General features: G+C 34.2%; 2 protein-coding genes across 2 annotated transcripts in view; both read right to left on the bottom strand.

The window, feature by feature from the left end:
* LOC131800705 (uncharacterized) overlaps nt 1-5,203 on the bottom strand; it is a 43,701-nt gene extending 38,498 nt beyond the window's left edge. Inside the window, exon 1 of the mRNA XM_059118380.1 lies at nt 5,043-5,203. Coding sequence (XP_058974363.1) covers nt 5,043-5,203 — 161 coding nt within the window. The remainder of the gene's footprint in view (nt 1-5,042) is intronic.
* A 7,648-nt stretch (nt 5,204-12,851) lies between these two features.
* Nucleotides 12,852-19,812, bottom strand: part of LOC131800706 (protein FAM135B-like) — a 53,761-nt gene continuing 46,800 nt past the window's right edge. Inside the window, exon 3 of the mRNA XM_059118381.1 lies at nt 12,852-13,105. Within this exon, the coding sequence (XP_058974364.1) occupies nt 12,852-13,105 (254 nt within the window). The remainder of the gene's footprint in view (nt 13,106-19,812) is intronic.

The following is a 19,812-nucleotide window of genomic DNA, read 5'->3' as shown; positions in this document are numbered from 1 at the left end:
TGTCATCTTTATTTGTTTACGTATGTGTTTTCTTTTCAATAACAAAAAAATTGTTCAGAAAACATTCAAATTCGGGTGTTTTCAAAATGTTTATTTCAACGTATGCATCGACAAAATCTAGAGTTTTTGTAGCGAAATAATCCTTTAGAGATATATAGTACATGATTTTGAAAAGAAGTGTTGACCTTTCATTCAGTTATCGCGGTTTTCAATTATTTATTCAAAATAAATGCAACAAGTTGTTCTGTTTTTTTATTGTTTTGATACTAATTCTGACATTACAAGCCAAACAGGTAGACCTCTATACTTGCAATTTTTTCAAAGTTGACCTACCTTCTCTTCATTGTACCATGTTTGTTAGTCTTTGGGAGCGAAAATCAGGAACTGGAACTTTTTGATTTAATTTTAAATAGTTGCTACATTTCGCAATCACAGAGGTGGATAATTTGTCATCTTCAATTTTATGAGTTGGTAAGTGTGTATGTGTGTAATGTAGCATCAAATTTTAAATAAGTTTAAAAAATACATTTAATTTGAAATAAAAAACGTGGACCTACACAGACAACTTTCTATTAAAGGCTGTAATATCCATTACGAACATCAAGTACCAAATTTGAAACCTTTGCAGTGAATAATGTCGCTTAAATCACCAATATACCTAAAATAGGGAGGCACCATTATATAGGGGCTGTACTAAAACGTCGGCCCATTTTCAATACCAACAGTTTTGCAGACATAATATACAATTGAGTAAAATTTGATCAACCTATTTCATTTTGTCCGGAAGCTAGAGTGATTTCCACAACGGATAGACGGACAGATGGACAGACGGACGGACATCGCTAAATCGACATAGAATTTTAAGCTGATCAAGAATATATACTTTGTGGGGTCTAAAATGTATATTTCGATGTGTTCCAAACGGAATGACAAACTTAATATGCCCTCCATACTATTGTGGAGGTTATAAAAAGTCTTAAAAAAGTGGTTCAGCAATATTTTTAAAGGTTTAAAAATTTAAAAAAATCTGTTTCATTTTAAAATAATTTGTTAAAGAGCCATACAAAATCAGAAAATGTAGATTTTTTCAGAATTAACCCTGGTTTTAAAAATATTTTATCATTTACCAACAACAACAAAATTTTGCAACAACAAAATTTTATCATTTATATTATAAATGTAGAGAAGTTTGATTTTTCTAAGATTTTTTCAAGGCATTTCAAACCCAGCAAACGTAGGTTTTTTAGGAATATATTTCCAGGGGACAATTAAAGCTATTTGAGGACCAAACGTGAATATTTGATGAGTATTTTTTTAAGGTCCATTCAACATCCAAAAAAAATTAAAATTGTAGATTTTATAGGAAAAAGCCTTCGAATGTGTATTTTCTAGGGCCTTGAGGCAATCAAATTTTAAAGAACCAAAATTGAATTTTTGAATAATATGAGGATTTTTCAAAACTAATGTTAAGGATCAATCTTTAATTTCCAATTTTTTTTTTTCAAGGACTAATTGTGGAATCTTGAACGATATTTTTCAAGAACAAAACGTGGATTTTTAAAAAATAATGCTTCTTCCAAGACAAAACTTTAACTTTTTAAGGGTCCAGCGTAGATTTTGAAAGATCATTTTTTCAAGGGCGAAATGAGGATTTTTAAAGATGAAACGTGGATTTTGAAGGAATATTTTTTCAAGGACCAAACTTGGATTTTAGAGGAACATTTTTCAAGGACCAAAATTTGATTTGGAAGGAACCTTTTTTTTTGAAAGACCAAACCTGAATTTTGAGGAATATTTTTTCCAAAAATCAGACATGCATTTTTAAAGACAGCTTCTTCAAAAACTTGGATTTTATAAGAATATATTCAAGGGCCCGACGAAGATTTTTTATTATTATTTTTTAAGAACGAATATATTTCCAGGGGACAATTAAAGCTATTTGAGGACCAAACTTGAATAATTGATGAATGAATTTTTTAAGGTCCATCCAACATCCAAAAAAATTAAAATCGTTGATTTTATAGGAAAAAGCCTTCGAATATGTATTTTCTAGGGCCTTGAGGCAATCAAACGCGGATTTCAACGAATATTTACTAAATGTGTGTGCTTTTAAATTTTAAAGAACCAAAATTGGATTTTGGAGGAGTATTTATTCAAGGGTCACATGAGGGTTTTTCAAAACTATTTTTAAGGATCAATCTTTAATTTTCAAAGTATATATTTTTTTTCAAGGACCAAACGTGGATTCTTGAACGATATTTTTCAAAAACAAAACTTGGATTTTTAAATAATGTTTTTTCCAAGACCAAACTTTAATTTTTTAAGAATATTTTTAAGGGTCCAGCGTGGATGTTGAAAGATCATGTTTTCAAGGGGGAAATGAGGATTTTTGAAGATGAAATGTGGGTTTTTAAAGGAATATTTTTTCAAGGTCCAAACTTGGAACATTTTTCAAGGACCAAAATTTGATTTGGAAGGAACATTTTTTTTGAAAGAACAAACCTGGATTTTGAAGGAATATTTTTTCCAAAAAAAAAAAAAAAACAAACAGCCATTTTTAAAGACAGCCTCTTCAAAAACTTGGATTTTATAAGAATATATTCAAGGGCCCGACGAAGATTTTGAATTATCATTTTTTTAAGAACGAAATGTGAATTTTTCATAGACGAAACGTGGTTTTTGAAGGAATAGTTTTCAAGGATCAAACGTAGATTTCAGAGGAACATTTTTCAAGGACCAAACTTAGATTTTGAATGAATATTTTTGAATGAACTAAGCGTAGATTTTAAATAATATTTTTTTCAAGAACAAAACATGAATTTTTAAAAAAATTTCTCTTTTTTTAAACTTTAAAGAGTCAAAGTTTAAAAAAAGGGAAATTCCTTAAAAATTCACATTTTGTTCGTGAAAAAAATATCATTTAAAATATATATTAAGGGCCTCGACGAGGATTTTGAAGTATCATTTCTTTTTGGAGGACGAAATGTGAACTTTTCAAAGACGAAATGTGGATTTTGAAGGAATAGTTTTCCAAGGGCCAAACGTGGATTTTTGAAAGATGTTTGTTCAACGACCATCCTTGGATTTTTGAAAAATTATTTTTAAAGGACCACACTTTGATTTTGAAAGATATTTTATAGGACCCAACGTAAATTCTTAAGAAAAAAATGCAACCATAAAAGTTGGATACAAAAGAAAAAAATTAAGTACTAAAGCCACCGAACGTATATATTCAAAAATAATTTTCAAAGAAAAGACGTAATTTGTTATTTAAAAAAATGCAAGTGCACAGATCGGAAGGTATTTTTACGAATATATATAGGTCAGTAGGGCTTTGAAAAAAAAAATAGTTAAAAAATCTCTGTGTACCGGTCACAAGGTCTTTGAAAATTGTAATCCACGGTTATTGGTCTACAGATCCTTGAAATAATATAAATATTATTAAAACCAGTAAAGAAAGTCCTAAAGTCGGGCGGGGCCGATTTTATGATACCCTACACCACTTTGCTAATTTAGTAGAGCTCCGCATAACAAGTAAAAGTTTTTATGGGAGAATTCAATCATACACCCTATGATTATAATTATAATTTAAAATTCAAAGGACTAAATATGCCGAATCATTTGTATCTTTTAAATTCGGACTTGTATTGCCAATTTGGTGCGAAATTAATTTGAAATCGGATAAAAATATATATGGGAACTATATCCAAATCTGAACCGATCTCGATGAAATTTGGCAAAGATATTTCTGAGCTGTATTTGATATATTTCCCTGAATATCGTTGTTACGGAGTGCATATTACGGTTGTGGGTAACACATATAACAAATCGGATGAACAATATATATGGGAGCTATAACTATATCTCAACCGATCTTCACCAAATTTGGCATACTACCTTCTAGACTCAATTCGGTCGTATGTGCCAAATTCCATCCCATTTGGACAAATATTAGACGTTTGGTGCACAATAAATGGTAAATCGGACGAAGTTATATATGGGAGCTATATCCAAATCTGAACCGATCTCGATAAAATTTAGCAAAGGTATTTCTGAGCTGCATTTGATATATTTCCCCAAATATTGTTGTGGGCTGCGGAGGACAAAAATAACAAATCGGATGAACAATATATATGGGAGCTATAGCTATATCTGAACCGATTTCGATCAAATTTGGCATACTTATTTTCAGGCCTAATTCGGTTGTATGTGCAAAATTCCATAATATTCGGGCTGATATTACACGTTTGGTGCACAATAAAATGCAAATCGGACGAAGATATATATGGGAGCTATATCTAAATTTTTACCGATTATCTCCAATTTCAATAGGGTTCGTCCTTGGGCCAAACAAATGTTGTTTGCAAAATTTCATCTCAATCGGATAATAAATGCGACCTGCATTTTGTTCACAAGAATACATGGACAGACGGACGGACGGACTGACATGCATAAATCAACTCAAAAAGTGATTCTATGCAGATCATCAAAAGGAACTATGGGTCTATCTCGTTTCTTTTTGCCTGTTACAAACAAATGCACAAAGACATAATACCCTGACCACCTTGTGGTGTAGGGTATAAAAATCCAGCGTCTATCTGTCCTTGAAGAAAATATATAAAAAAAAAATATTTTTATCGTTCAGAACGTCCTTGAAAAAAAAAATATTCACTAAACGCACCAAATGCGAAATTGTTCTGATTTTCTTTTCTAGGACCCTGGCCATTAAACAGTTTTTTAATATTTTTTTCATATTTTTAATATTTTTAATATTTTAATGCCACTAAACATTAATTTTGTTTTTAATTTTCCCTACTCCCGTGTTTTAATTTTAATTTGTGCATTAAACTAATTACTCTATAAAAAGAAAATCGAGCAAAAAACTCAAATATTTCATTCTTCATTCCACACCAAAATGTCATTACTTTCTGCTGCATGCCATGGAAATGCACAAAGAACTGGTGCAGAAGAAATAAAAGAATTTGTCATACAAGCATCAGACCATGTGATCCAACAACAATGGCATTAACATTTTTCAAAACCTTGCTTGCGATTGTGTTAGTGGGCGAGGCTTGGTTGCACCGCATCGTTGATGGAATGCATTGTTTGCAGGGGCATAATGAGATTTCACACCGAACACATTACGGGGCGTTGATGATGATGACGGCAACGACGACAATGACGATGATGAATAGATGAACATTTTATGGCATTAAAGTTAACATATCAAGCTATGAGAAAAAAACGAAATTTATTTACCTCCCCCCAAAACGATGTTGGGAAGCTGGGAGAATAAGGGAGGATTCCAGGATGTGCTCCTTGCTTAGATTTTTAGCATTTTTGTTTTTGTTCTTTGCATATTTGTGGTTAAGCAGAACAAACCACAAAATACAAATGGAACATTTTGAAATAGAACACTGTGTTTTGTATGCCACAAAAATGGAAATGGAAATTTTCATTCATGCAACAAATGTTGCATGACCACAATCGTTAAGGAGCAAAGAATAAAATTTACATTTGAGCTAAAAAATATTGAAAATGGAAATGTAGGGATTTGATAGGGGATTAAATATATGGACAGTCCTCGGAATGAATCCATGTTTTGTGGTGAATGAAAAATATTCTTAAAAATTCGTTTTTGGGGCTCTAATGGACCTTGAAAAATAATCTGTAAATAAAATCCACTTATTTGTTCTCATAACATATTCCTAAATATTTACGTTGTGTGGCCCAAATAGTCCTTTGAAAAATATTTTTAGAAAATACAAATTTAGAACATATTCCTGAAAAATCAATAGAAATATTATTAAAAACCCAAGTTATGCCATAATCAATAGTCCCTGAAAAAATATAATCTTAAAATCCACATTCTTACTTTATCGTATTTTTAAAAAAATATGATTTTTTTCAAAATATTGAAGCATATGTGGGGGAGGAACAAGGATATATGGTCCGTTCTCTACCATCTTTATAAATGATCATGTGTTGATGAAAATATTGAGATGTACCAAGTCTGAATGGAATAGGATGTTATTTTCGCGTTTTATGAGCTTCATGGATATTCAAAATTGTGAACCTTTGTGGGGGTTGTACCAGAAGGAGTGGACCGATATATCCCATCTTCACAGCAGATCTTGTGTAAGTAGAATTAATGAGATGTGTGAAATATGAAGGGAACCGAATGCTTATTTCGGATTTTATATTCAAAATTTTGACGGAACGGAAGGAATGGTACGATCTCTACCATCTTTATAAAAGATCTTGTGTTGATAGAAATATTCAGATGTACCAAGTCTGAATGGAATCGGATGTTAATTTTCAAGGATATTCAAAATTGTGAACCTTTGTGGGGGTGGTACCAGAAGGAGTGGACCGATACATCCCATCTTCACAGCAGATCTTGTGTAGGTAGAAATAATGAGATGTGTAAAATATGAAGAGAATCGAATGCTTATTTCGGATTTTATATTCAAAATTTCGACTCCTTGTAGTGGAGGAACCGGAAGGAATGGTTAGATCTCTACCATCTTTATAAAAGATCTTGTGTTGATGGAAATATTCAGATGTTCTAAGTCTGAATGGAATTGGATGTTAATTTTCATCGATATTCAAAATTTTGATCCTTTGTGGGGAGGACCAGAAGGAGTGAACCGATAAATTCCGTCTTTACAGCAGATCTTACATTACTGAAAATAATGGGATGTGTGAAATATGAAGGGAGCCGGATGCTTATTTCGGATTTTATGATCGTTTGGGTTATTCAAATTTTTTTACAGTTTGTGGGGGTGGTACCAGACGGAGTGGACTGATATATTCCATCTTTACACCAGACCTTCGATTAATAAAAATATTGTGATGTGTGTAATTGAAAGACAATCCGGCTCTTACATCACATTTTATAAGAGTTATAATTATTCAAAATATTGACCCTTTGGGGGGAGGTAGTTGATGGAGTGACCGATATTCTCTATTTTCTCACCTGACCTAGCACTGATGCAAATATTCGGATTTGCGCAGTTGGAGCAGAATCGGATTATTCTTTTCTCTTTCTGTGCAGTAAAATATTTTCTTTGAACATTTTTATATTTTGTGCGGGAGGTACCAGACGGAGTGGAAGTTTAATAATAATATTACGATATGCCAAGTTTGGACCGAATCGAATACTCTCTTCGAGAGTTATCGTGCGCTCCAGCCAGACAGACAGACGGACGGACGGACGGACATCGCTAGATCGACTCCAAATGTCCTGAAATGGATTTGGTCCAAAGAGGTCTAGGGTCTAAAACCGTTTTTTCGATGAGGCACGTTTTGGCCGTAGCGGATATATGAGGGTATAAAAATTCAAGTGTTGTGTCTCTAAAAATAATTACCTTATGGATTCATTAGTCCTTGAAATTATTCCTAAAAATCTAAGTTTAAGGACTCCAATAACCTTTGAAAACCCCCCAGTTTTGTGACTCCAATTGTCCTTGCAAAAATATTCATACAAATCCTCTTTTTAAGACTCCAATAATCCTTGACAAAATATAAGTTACTATCAACGATTGTTTCTCTTTTGGTCCTTGAAAAAAAATCCTCAAAATCCACGTTTGGTGACTCCAAAAGCCTGAGAAAAAATACTTTCAAAGATCTACGTTTTAGTTTTAATAGCCCTTCAAAATATTGTTTAACATCTAGGTTTTAAGCTCTGTCGGTTCTTGATAGATATTCTGCGTTTTGTGGCTCTATAGGTCCCTAAAAGTTTTCCTATAAATCAACACTATTTGTGGCCCTGGTGGTCCTTGAAAATATGTTCATAAAAGTTCTCAATTTGCTGATCTTTTCGTTCTTGAACAAAATATTCCACAAAAAATTCCCAATTTTTTGACCTTTTAATGTTTGAAAAAATATTCCTTAAAATCCATGTTATGTGCCTCCAATAGGGAGTTTCAACAAATATTATGGAAAATACAGGTTTGGTAGCTTTGTTGGTTCCTTGAAAAAAATATTCCTTAAAAAACCAATAGTCCTGAAAAAATATTTTTAACAAGTAAAAAACACTTAGTTTGGCCGAGCCGAACTTTCAATACCCTCCACGATTTGGAACGAATTTGGAAATTTTCAATAAAATACAATCCATTAAAAATTCTATTAAAATCTCAAAAATACTGAATATAGCCGTTATATTGGGGTCTATACGAAGACGTGGACCTGCATTGGCAACTTTTATCATAAGCCATTACAATATTCAAATACGAAACTTCAAAAAAATCCGGTGAATAATGTCGCTAAAATCATCAAAATACCGAATATAGGAAGGAACCTTTATATCGGGGCTATACAAATACCTGCATAGACAGTTTTCTGTTACAGGCTGTAGTACCTATTAGGAACTTCGAATATGAAATTTCAAACAATTTCGGTGAATATTGTACCTAAAATCGTCAAAATATCGAATATAGGAAGGAACTGATATATGGGGCCTATACGAAGACCTGGACCTGCATAAACAATTTTCTTTCATAGACTGTAGTTCTCATTACGAAATTTAAAATAACTCCGGTAATAATTTCGCTAAAATCATCAAAATTCCGAATATTGGAAGGTATCGTTATATGGAGGCTATACGAAGATATGTGCCTGAATACGAAATTTTTTGTCCTAGGCTGTAGTGCCCGTTACGAATTCCAAATAAGACATTTCACAAAAAAACTCCTTTGAAAAATGTCCCAAAAATCTTCAAAATACCGAATATCGGGGGGTCCGTTGTAAGTTGGGTATCGTGGACCTGTATAGACATTTATCTTTCAGGGTGTAAAGTGCTTAGAAAGATTTTTAGACAATTCCATTGAAAAATGTAGCTAAAATCGTTAAAATACCGAATATAGGGACGTATCGTTAAATGGGGGATATACATATTCGACGGACCCATGACTCTTTGGGCCCATTCCAATCAACGAGGCTTGTCCGCAGGCAACATTCTTTGCGTCAATTGAATTTTGTACGAGAACAAATGCAAATCAATGCGAATAATCCGTTGCCATGCCCAACTGCTGAGAACGGCGTTTTTGGGATGTTCTTGGGGACCTTTCAACACTGGCTCGTACGGCAGCGATATTCTCGGCCGATCGCCTTGGTCGACTTTTATATGGCCTCTTCGGATTAGAAAGAGCCTTACCAGTCGAAAATTTTTCGTATAAACGCTTAACGTAGAAGGCGCACTTCTCACATATTTTAATGTTTTAAAAGATCGTCGAGTTTTCACAATTGACTTCTTCTGTTGAATGTAAATTTCAACTATTTCAGAGCGCTCGCGTGGCGTGTATTGGTTCATGGTAAAAATCTGCTTGGACTGACGCTTCAAACGCGGTATGTCATTAGGCGATGTGACATCTCTGTCAAAAGTTATGGCGTTGCCAGATGTGTCCGTCGAATATGGACAACCCTGTACCATATCGTGGACCTATATAGGCCATCTTCGAATTGAACCTGCCTTCAGACAGAAGACTTATCTGTGTAAAATTTTAGCTTCCTATCCTTATTCGTTTTGACTCTAGCGTGATTACAACAGACGGACGTACAGGGTTAAATCGTCTAAGTACTTTACGCTGATCAAGAATATATATACTTTGTTATGTCTAAAATTATTATTTCGCTGAGTTACAAACGGAATGACGAACTTCATATACCCTCCATACTATGTTTGGTGGAGGGTATACAAAATTTAAGCTTTAAGGCGCCAGTTGTGCTTGAAAAAATATTCTTTAAATTTACTTTCACCGATATACCCTGACAAAAATACTCTTAAAAATTCACAGTCTCAGGTGGTCCTTTGGTCAGGTGGTTCCTACATATCCATGTTTTGTCCTTCAAAAAATATTTTAAAAATCCACCTGATTTTGCATACATTTTTTGCAGTTTTGTTAGTCCTTTAAAAAACTTGTTTTGTAGCCTTGAAGGTCCTTAAAAAAATTCTAAAAATCAAAAACAAGCAGCTCTATTGGTCCTCAAAAAAAGAAATTATTTTAAGCTCCCATGGCTCTTGAAAAGTATTTTTGATATGTCATACTCTATGCCATACTCCATCTCTTGTCTTACCCATCCCCCAAAAACATCATCATTTCTAATTTGCCAAACCACAAAACTTGGTCTTCATTTGTCAATTTTATGTGAGTAACAAAAAAGTAACAAGTGCCACTTGTTTTTCTCCTTGTCGTCATCGGTTTATTCCTAGAAATGGAGGAAAAAATAACCTGTAACATTGTCCTGCATCCTTGTCAGTTGCCGAAATGTTCCATTCTTTTCTGGTTTTTAGGTGTTGAAATGAAATGTTCTCTGATTGTATCTCTCTCTCTATTATTCCTCTCTGTTCCCAGTAAGAATATCAATGTGTAGTTAAGTGACAGTTAATTGACACACACATACACACACTTCCATAGACATAGACATACAGACAATTTAATTATAATTGTGTTTTTGTTTCTGTGGCAAATGAATTGGTTTTGTTTTGGAATTTTGTAAAAAGATAACTCGACATGAATTCGTAATTACTCTGAGAGGGAAAGAGAGAGAAGACATGTGTTGATGTGTGTGGGCAATGAATTTTCTATATTAAACAAATTAGTTAAATTTTGGATAATTCAAAAACATTGAATGAAGTAGGTAAAGGATGTGGTCACATATTTGGCTTTTGGGCTATCAGAGTAACTAAAAGACAGTTTTAAGGGATATATTTTTTTAAGGAATATCAAGTGGATTTAGAATTTTTCGAAGACTTTCAGAGCTACCAAACAGGGTCTTTAAAATATACAGGGCGAGATGAAAAAACTGCAACCAACTTCAGACTGCTCTAATTTCTAAGCCACTCGTTCGACAGCTGTTTAAATTATTCCAGTGACAGTTCATTATATTGTTTACAAGCGTACAAAAGCATTTTGGTGAGAGTTTTCCAGAAAAAAAGTTATTCGTAATGGAATTCAAGCGTGATAGTGTGATTTTTTTATATTTGGCTTGAAAACTACAAGTGGCTATCGTTAGAGCACTTCAGCATTAACTCTTTACCGTGATACTGGTAGCGTATCCCGACGTCAAGAAAGTGAACGGAAGAAAACAGCAACATCAGCAGAAATGGCTCGAAAAATGAAGAAGCGACTGCACATATCGCACTATTCCATTCGGCAAATATTTAAAAATGAGCTCAGCTGATAATGGTCGGCCACTAGAACTCAAGCGCCGGCCGTGGTGGTGGTGTGGGCCGCCATAACAGCCGATGGTCGCTCTCCGCTCATATTAATCGACCATGCCATCAGAATAAAGGCCGCAAAAATATTCTGGAGGGTATATTAAAGTCTTGGGCACACAAACATTTTGGCCGCAGACCCAGGACATTCCAAGAGGACTCAGCACCATCGCACTCAGCACGCTTAATTCCTTGCTTAATTTCCAGTGCACAATGGCCACCAAAAATCCGGATACCAATCCGTTGGACTATTGTGTCTGGAGTATTTTGGAAAGCAAAGTTGGCACTGAAAAATACCAAAGTGTCGATCATTGAAGGCCATAATTCGGGCCAAAGGTGACCAATTCGAACAAAACTAAACCTATTCTAAAATTTGATGATATTTCCGATATTTTTATACCCTCCACCTTGGAAAGGAGGGTATATTAACTTTGTCATTCCGTTTGTAACATCCTTAAATATTCGTCGTAGACTCCATAAAGTATATATATTCATAATCAGCATACGATTCTAAGTCGATTTAACGATGTCCGTCTGTCTGTCCGTCTGTCTGTTGAAATCACGATACAGACCACATTATTTGACGTAGAGCGTCAAAATTTAGCAGAGCAATTTGTATTGTGTCTAGGATGGTTGGTATTGAAAATGAAATATATCGGTTCACGTTCTGGTATAGTCCACATATAACGGTACCTCCCGATATTCGGTATTTTGATGATTTATGCCACATTTTTTCACGGATTTGTCTGAAAATTTGTATTTGTAGGTCATAACAGGTCCCTGTACGTGTAGCAAAACATTGCATGTGTAGGTCCACGATTTGGTATAGCCCCCATATAAAGGTACCTCCCAATATTCGGCATTTTAATGGTTTTTGCCTCATTTTTGCACTGATTTGTCTAAAAATTGGTATTTGTGGGTCATAATAGGTTCTAGCTCCGTTGGTGAAACATTGCATGTATAGGTCCACGATTTGGTATAGCCCCCATATAACGATACCTCCCAATATTCGGCATTTTAATGGTTGTTGTCACATTTCTTCTAGTGTTTCCTTTACCCTAAGGTGGAGGGTATTAAAAGTTTGGCCCGGCCGAATTATGGCATTTGACTTTGTTGCAGTTGTTTGTTTATATCACCCTGTATTCGCCGTAGGACATTATTAATCCCCCCCCCCCATGAAGCCACTGTGCCACAATGTTTCATCTTTAATTTTGTGGTAATGCAAGGAAGCTGGCTGCCAGTATTGTTGTTAACAACAGCCATTGTCTGGTAGAGACTAAAGGCTAAAGTCATTATCACCGTCATTGTCACTGTAACATGGCCACGGAAGACGGCGAAGAAGAACGTGAAGCAGCAACAGCAACATCCTCATCATCGTCATCATTACCACCACCAGGTGTATTCTACACATGAAGGTCTTGTCTATTCCTCTACTTAGGTTGATACTTTAATTCACGTTCACACACAAACACACGCCCATCTGGCCAAGTATGTGTATACGGCAGGTTACCTCTCATCCTTGCCCAACATTGCAACCTTAACTTAAATTCCTCACATATGGCGGGTAATTCGGTGTGTTAGAAATGATGCTACGGCTACCGCGTCTACACTACAGCTACTGCTCTAGAGGTACTTACTTGATGTACGGCTGATGTAATGCCACCAAACTGGCATGGATGCCCACACTGACGGCAGCCAAATGGAAATAGTCAAACAACACCGGCAGATGATAGTGGAGACCACGTCCTGGATGGAAATTCAACTGCAAAGTACGCGTCGAGGCCAATGCCAAATTGGATGCTGTGGCATTCTGTTCGGCGAACCACAATTCCAATTGTAATGAAAATTCTGCACGTTCTATGGATTCTTTTAAATGACGACTGTCAACTGTGTGTATGTGTATGTGTGTGTGTGTGAGTTTTTATTGTGTGCGTTTGTTTTGAATGAAATAGAAGAAGAAGAGAAAAAAGAAAAAACAATAAAAATTTTAATGAATAATTTTAGATAAGAAGGACGATTTTTTGCATTGCATTTTTAAATTAGGAAATAACAAGTGCAGAAGCAAGAAATTGCAATGATCAACTGACATTTTGCCATTAAAAATGTTTTAAAAAGTCCTTGACAAAGTATTCTTTAAAATATCATTAAAAATCAAGGTTCTGATTATTTGATAGTCCTTGAAAAATTTATAATTTCTAAGCTATTCATTGGCCAACCTACGTCCTTAAAAATGTTTCTTAACAAACCTATGTCCGGCAGATTTTTTTCATTGGATCCTGAAAAAATATTCTACCAAAATCCAAATCTGGTAGCTATCTTGGAAAGTTTTCTATCAGTAATTTAAAAACAAGTAAGCAAAGGCTACAGTCGAGCGGGGCCGACCGTTGAATACCCTACAACACTACAATAAACGATACAGTTTACATAGGCGTGATACTCGAAAGAATTCCACAAGATATTGTGACAAATAATAAAAGGTTTCGTTCTCTAATTTTCAATAAAAGCAACATAAACTAATTTGCTCATCTCCAATTTTTTGGTAGATGTTGCACGTAAATGGTCTTCCTGGATCTGGAACCAATATTTCCCAAAGACCCAAAATCTCTCAGAAGTGGCAAAAGATTAACATTTATTATTGGTTTTTGACTGAAACGCATCTATATGAGATACAGCCATTTGACTATATTCTTCAACGAAATCAGCGTTAACGAAATAGTCAGAAGTGCGTCTTTCCTGTGTTTGTGAATTCTCCAAAAAGTCACTGGAGTGGACATTTTCGTATTTTGTCTACAAAAGTTGGCAAACTCCTTCACACATTGAATATTTTTGGATGGCCATCACAAACTGCTTGGCTTTTGCAATGTCCGGTAACCTCTATTCAAATGTGCGTGAGGATCGGGCGATAATTACGACCTCCTGACAATTTTGCAGTTTTTTGGTCCATTTCAACCCCTAAGTATATGGCGATCATCTCCAAAAAGAGTAGGCTTCTATTCTGACCCTCATCTTATCCCCATGCAAAATTTCGTAAGGATCGGGCCATAAATGCGATCTGTATATGATATCCTGATACCCTAACTACTTAGTTTTGTTAGCTGTAGAAATATTCCCAAAAGTTTAATTCAAAATGAAAATATGCCAAAAATATGACAAAATTGAAAAAATATAAGGAAATTTACAAAATCAATATTTTCATCTTTAGATCGATATTTTTATGCGATTTTTCTTTTCTGCCAAAAGGCCATTCTGAATTAATGAGAACTGTCGAAATCAGTTCAACCGTTCTCGACATAAAATAGATCTTTCAAGCATATCTTCATATATATCGCACATATTTTGCTATATATCTGATTTGTTGGATCTTAAAATCAATGTAAAGATCAAAAGTAACCCTGTCATGGCCTTGTGATTTCGCCGGGATTTAAAATATTCGCGGTTTAATGAAAAATGTCGAGTTTTTTCAATACAAAATATATTGTCTATTTTACCCGCTAAATATTATCCGATGACCACCCAAATTGGTAGGCTTCTTCCCCGCCCTAAACTCTGGCTACATGCGAAATTCCGCGTCGATTGGTCTATAATTGCGACCTGTATAGCTACTGCAAAATCCGATTTTTTTTCAGTATTTGGTCCATTTTAAACCCTAAACATTTGGCGATCATCTCCAAAAGAAGGGTTCTATTCTGACATTAACCCCATCTACATTTTAAATTTCGTGAAGATCGGGCCATAATTGCGACCTGTAGAGTGATTACAAATTAACATGGACAGACGGACGGACGGACATACATAGCTAGATCGACTCAGCGAGCTAGGAAGATCCATATATACTTTCCTATATGGGAAACCAATATTTCGAGGTGTTACATAAATTCTGGCCCAATCAAACTTATAATACCCCCAACACATAGTGTTGTAGGGTATAAATAGTTATTCTATAAAGAACAAATAGAGAACTTACCATAAATATTATAAAATACCAAGAGAGCTATTTTTTTTCTGGAGCCAATGGCGATTTTTTGGGAACTTTTAAGGACCAATAGAAACAGTCGCATCAGTCTGATGGGGTCTGAAAAACATTTCTTTGGAATTCTCTATCAATATCACAAAAAAATATTTTTCGGTTCATGTTCGGTGGCTCTGTTTTTCTTGAAAAATATTCCTGGAAACACTCCGTCGGTCCATAAGAAAATAGTATTGAATAAAAATTTATGGAAAATTCCTTATTAGACCTTCAAAAAATTTATCTAAAAATGCCAAATTTTCTTGGTCTATTTGTCTATCGAAACTGTGTCAATTTTTGAAAAAAATTGTAATAGTTTTGTAACAAAATGGTCAAAAAATCCTCAATCAATAACCTCCTCGTCATCGTCCTTTACAAATTAGTTCTTAGAAATCCAGTTTCGTGGGCTTAATAGTCATTTAAAAAGTTCTTGAAAAGATGAATCAACATCCAAGTTTCGTCCCTGAAAAATACTCCTAAAAAATGCGAATGGTTTTGAAAAACTACAGGGTAAGATAAAAAAAAAAACTACAACCAATTTCAGACTGCTGTAATTTCTAAGCCACTCGTCCGACAGCTGTTAAAATAATTCCAGTGACAACTCATTATATTGTTTACAAGCGTACAAAAGCATTTTGTTTAGAATATTCCAGAAAAAAGTTATTCGCGATGGAATTCAAGCAACAAGAAAAAACAACATCAGCACAAATGGTTCGAAAAGTAAAGAAGCGACTTGATCGAAACCCGCGTCGCAGTGGCCGAAAAATGGCTCGTGAGCTGAACATATCGCAATATCTCATTCGGCAAATATTAAAAAGGAAATTAAAAAAAAAAAATTAAAAGGAAAGGAAATAGATTCAAAAGAGTTAAAGAGATGCTTCGCTTGTCCGAAAGTGGTGAACTGCCGAATTTGGTGTCTTCGATGAGAAAACATCCGTTGTCCAGCAGTTTGTAAGCAAACAAATTTATCATTTTTACTTGCTAAAGAGGTCAGCTGAAAATGTGTACCTTCGGTTGGCCACCAGAACTCAAGCGCCGGCCATGGTGATGGTGTGGGCCGCCATAACAGCCGATGACCGCTCTCTGCTCGTATTAACGCGAAAATATTCTGGAGGGTGTATTAAAGCCTTGGGCACGCAAACATTTTGGCCGCAGACCTAGGACATTCCAGCAGGTCTCAGAACCATCGCACTTAGCACGCGCCACACAAGAATGGCTACAAAATGAGGTTCCTCGCTTCATTTCCAACGCTCAATGGCCACCAAAATCTCCGGATACAAATCCGTTGGACTATTGTGCCTGGAGTGTTTTGGAAAGCAAGATTGGCATTAAAAAATACCAAAGTGTCGATCACCTCAAGCAAGCGCTTCGCCGGGAATGGGCCAAGATACCGCAGAGCAACATTCGGGCAGGGTGTAACGTTTTCATTGGCCGTTTTAAGGCCATAATTCGTGCCAAAGGTGACCAATTCGAAATCTAATCTAAACTTATTCTAAAATTTGATGCTATTTCCCACATTTTTTGCTTTCATTCAATACAATTATGTTTGACTTTTTTGCAGTTTTTTTATCTCACCCTGTTATCTTATTAATCCACCGTTAGTCTTTAAAAAAATATTCTTAAATATCTACGTTTGGTCCCTCCGAAAATATATTTAAATAATCTACTATAAATCCTTGAAAAATATTTTTAAGGGCCGTTAGGCCTTAAAAAAATATAACTAAAATTCTAGGTTTGGTCCTTAAAAAAATATCTTTAAAATCGAAGTTTGATCCTTGAACTAATAATTCTAATAGCCCACATTAAGTCTTAGAAAATATTATTTTAAATAAATTGAAGTTGAGTCCTTGAAAACTTATTTAAAAAAAAATATACACGTTTGGTGTCTAAAAAATATTCTGGCCTTAATTGTCACTGAAGAAATATTCTAAAATCTCCAGGTTTGGTTTGGTAAAAATAAATTCTCAAAAATGCACTTTAGATTCTTTAAAAAAAAAATCTAGATTTGATTCTTAAAAAATGCTCTTAAAATGCAGGTCTAATTCTTGAAAAAATATTTTCATATTTTGTATTTTTCACATTTATATTGAAAAACCCACGTGTGTTCCTTGAAAAATCATTCTCAAAAATGTCAGGTTGTTCCTTGAAGGAATAACCTTAAAAATACGCCTTTGGTCCTTGAAAAAGCATTTTTGAAGAATCCACGTTCAGTCTTTTAAATTATTTTGAAACATTTAAAATTTTCCTTGATAAAATATTACTTAGATAGCCATGGCTGGCCCTTAAAAAAGTTTGTTCGGCAAATACCCGGTTAATTCTTGAAAATTATTTCGAAGATTACAAATTGGACATTTGAGCAAATATCCAAAAATATCCACCTTAAGTGTTCAAAAAAATATTTATAAAAATGTACGTTATTTAAAAATCGAATTTGGTGGTCGTTGAAAAAATATTAAAAATCCTACTTGGATCCATGGTCCACTTTTGATAGTCCTTAAGGACACTAATGTTGACAGATCATGAAAAAATATGTTTACTACTCGGCATTGGTTAGTCCTTGATAAAATGTTCTTAAAAAATAATTTTTTATGGTTCTTAAACCAATATATAGTGCTCAAAAGGACTAGATCCATATGGTGTGGTCCTTTAAAAATATTCTTTAAAAATCCTTCTAGAAAGCTCTGGTTCGCCCTGGAGAAATCCTTGTTAAATTCACTCATGAATCCCAAATTAAGAAAATATTAAATAATTTAAATAAACAATTATAACTTCAGTAGACCATGTGCCTCTAAAAGTGTATCCTTTTAGGCTGAGTACAAAGACCTCAGCGACTAAATGTCTCGCAGAATTTGTAGCCTTGAATTAACAATCCAACAATCAACTCTTCCCCCCACTCCCTCTTGATACCACCAACATTTGATGTGGTTTTAATTGAGACATTTTTCTGCTGGGTTTCCATTTGAATTTGCTGGTTGAATGCTACATTCATTTTGTTTGTCCTTTTTTTGTCATGCCATTTAATTAGTGAAATTCTTTTAATTTCACATTTATTGTCCAAACAAAAGATAAGTTGAGAAGAATTCCTGGAAATATGTCTGTGATATTTCTGTGGTTTGTTGTTGGTAAATTTCTTGTCATTCTTTTTTTCTGGCAGTTGAATGTGATTTTCCCGAAATCCTTTTCAAAATTCATTATTTGGTTGGGGGGTTGTTGAAGGGGGGAAATATTTGGGCTTCTTTCTCTAATTTCTTTTTTATGAATGTGAATATTATTTGACAAGTTTGAGCGAAAACGAACACAGAGATTCATTTGGGCAATTTAAAGATTTTGAAATAAATGTTAATGGGAGGGAGGAGAAAAATTTGGACAGGACAAAAGGTAATCGGGAATTTTTCTTATTCAAGAATATTTTTCCAAGGAACAAATGGGATTTTTTTTAATAATTATTTAAGGACACTCAAGGCCGCCATTGGTGGATTTTTAACAATATTTTTCAAGGACCTCCAAAGTTCGCTATCGTGGCGTCAGAAGAGATTTTTTTCAAGATACGTTGACTTGTAAATGCATATTGTCAAGGAGCATATTGTATGTCTAGCGCCTCTAAACGTAGATTTTTAAGCATTTTTTTTTTCAAGGATCATTAGGACCAAATATGTACTTTTAGGAAAAAAAATGCCAGAGGGAAATCTTAAGGACCTTCAAAGTTACCAAAAGTGGATTTTTAAAATATTTTTAAGGACCTTCAAAACCAACAAACGTGGATTTTTAAAATATTTTTAAGTACCTTCAAAACCACCAAACGTGGATTTTTAAAATATTTTTCACGGATCTTCAAAGCCAACAAACGTGGATTTTTTAAATATTATTTTAGGGGGGCAAATAGTGGATTATTTGAATATTTTTCAAGGCCGCAAATCGTGGATTTTTTGAATATTTTTCAAGTCCGCAAATCATGGATTTTTTTAAAATATTTTTTCAAGGACCTTCAAAGCCAACAAACGTGTATTTTTTTAAATTATTTTTGCAAGGACCTTAAAAGCCACCAAACGTGGATTTTTAAAATATTTTTTAAGGACCTTCAAAGCCAACAAACGTGGATTTTTTTAAAATATTTTTTCAAGGACTTTAAAAACCAACAAACGTGGATTTTTTTTTAAATAATTTTTCAAGGACCTTTAAAGACAACAAACGTGGATTTTTAAAATATTTTTTCAAGGTCCTTCAAAGCCACCAAACGTGGAGTTTTAAAATATTTTTTTTAATTACCTTCAAAGCCATCCAACGTGGATTTTTAAAATATTTTTTTTAAAGACCTTCAAAGCCACCAAACGTGGAGTTTTAAAATATTTTTTCAATGACCTTCAAAGCCACGAAACGTGGATTTTTAAAATATTTTTTCAAGCAACTTCAAAGCCATAGAACGTGGATTTTTAAAATATTTTTTTAAAGAACTTCAAAGCCACCAAACGTGGAGTTTTAAAATATTTTTTCAAGGACCTTCAAAGCCATCCAAAGTGGATTTTTAAAATATTTTTTCAAGGAACTTCAAAGCCATCCAACGTGGATTTTTAAAATATTTTTTCAGGGA

This window comes from Musca domestica, unplaced genomic scaffold, assembly GCF_030504385.1.
Source record: "Musca domestica strain aabys unplaced genomic scaffold, Musca_domestica.polishedcontigs.V.1.1 124, whole genome shotgun sequence".
Lineage (NCBI taxonomy): Eukaryota > Metazoa > Arthropoda > Insecta > Diptera > Muscidae > Musca > Musca domestica.
Note: the sequence above shows the minus strand (reverse complement) of the source record. Positions and strands in the feature narration are given on the sequence as shown.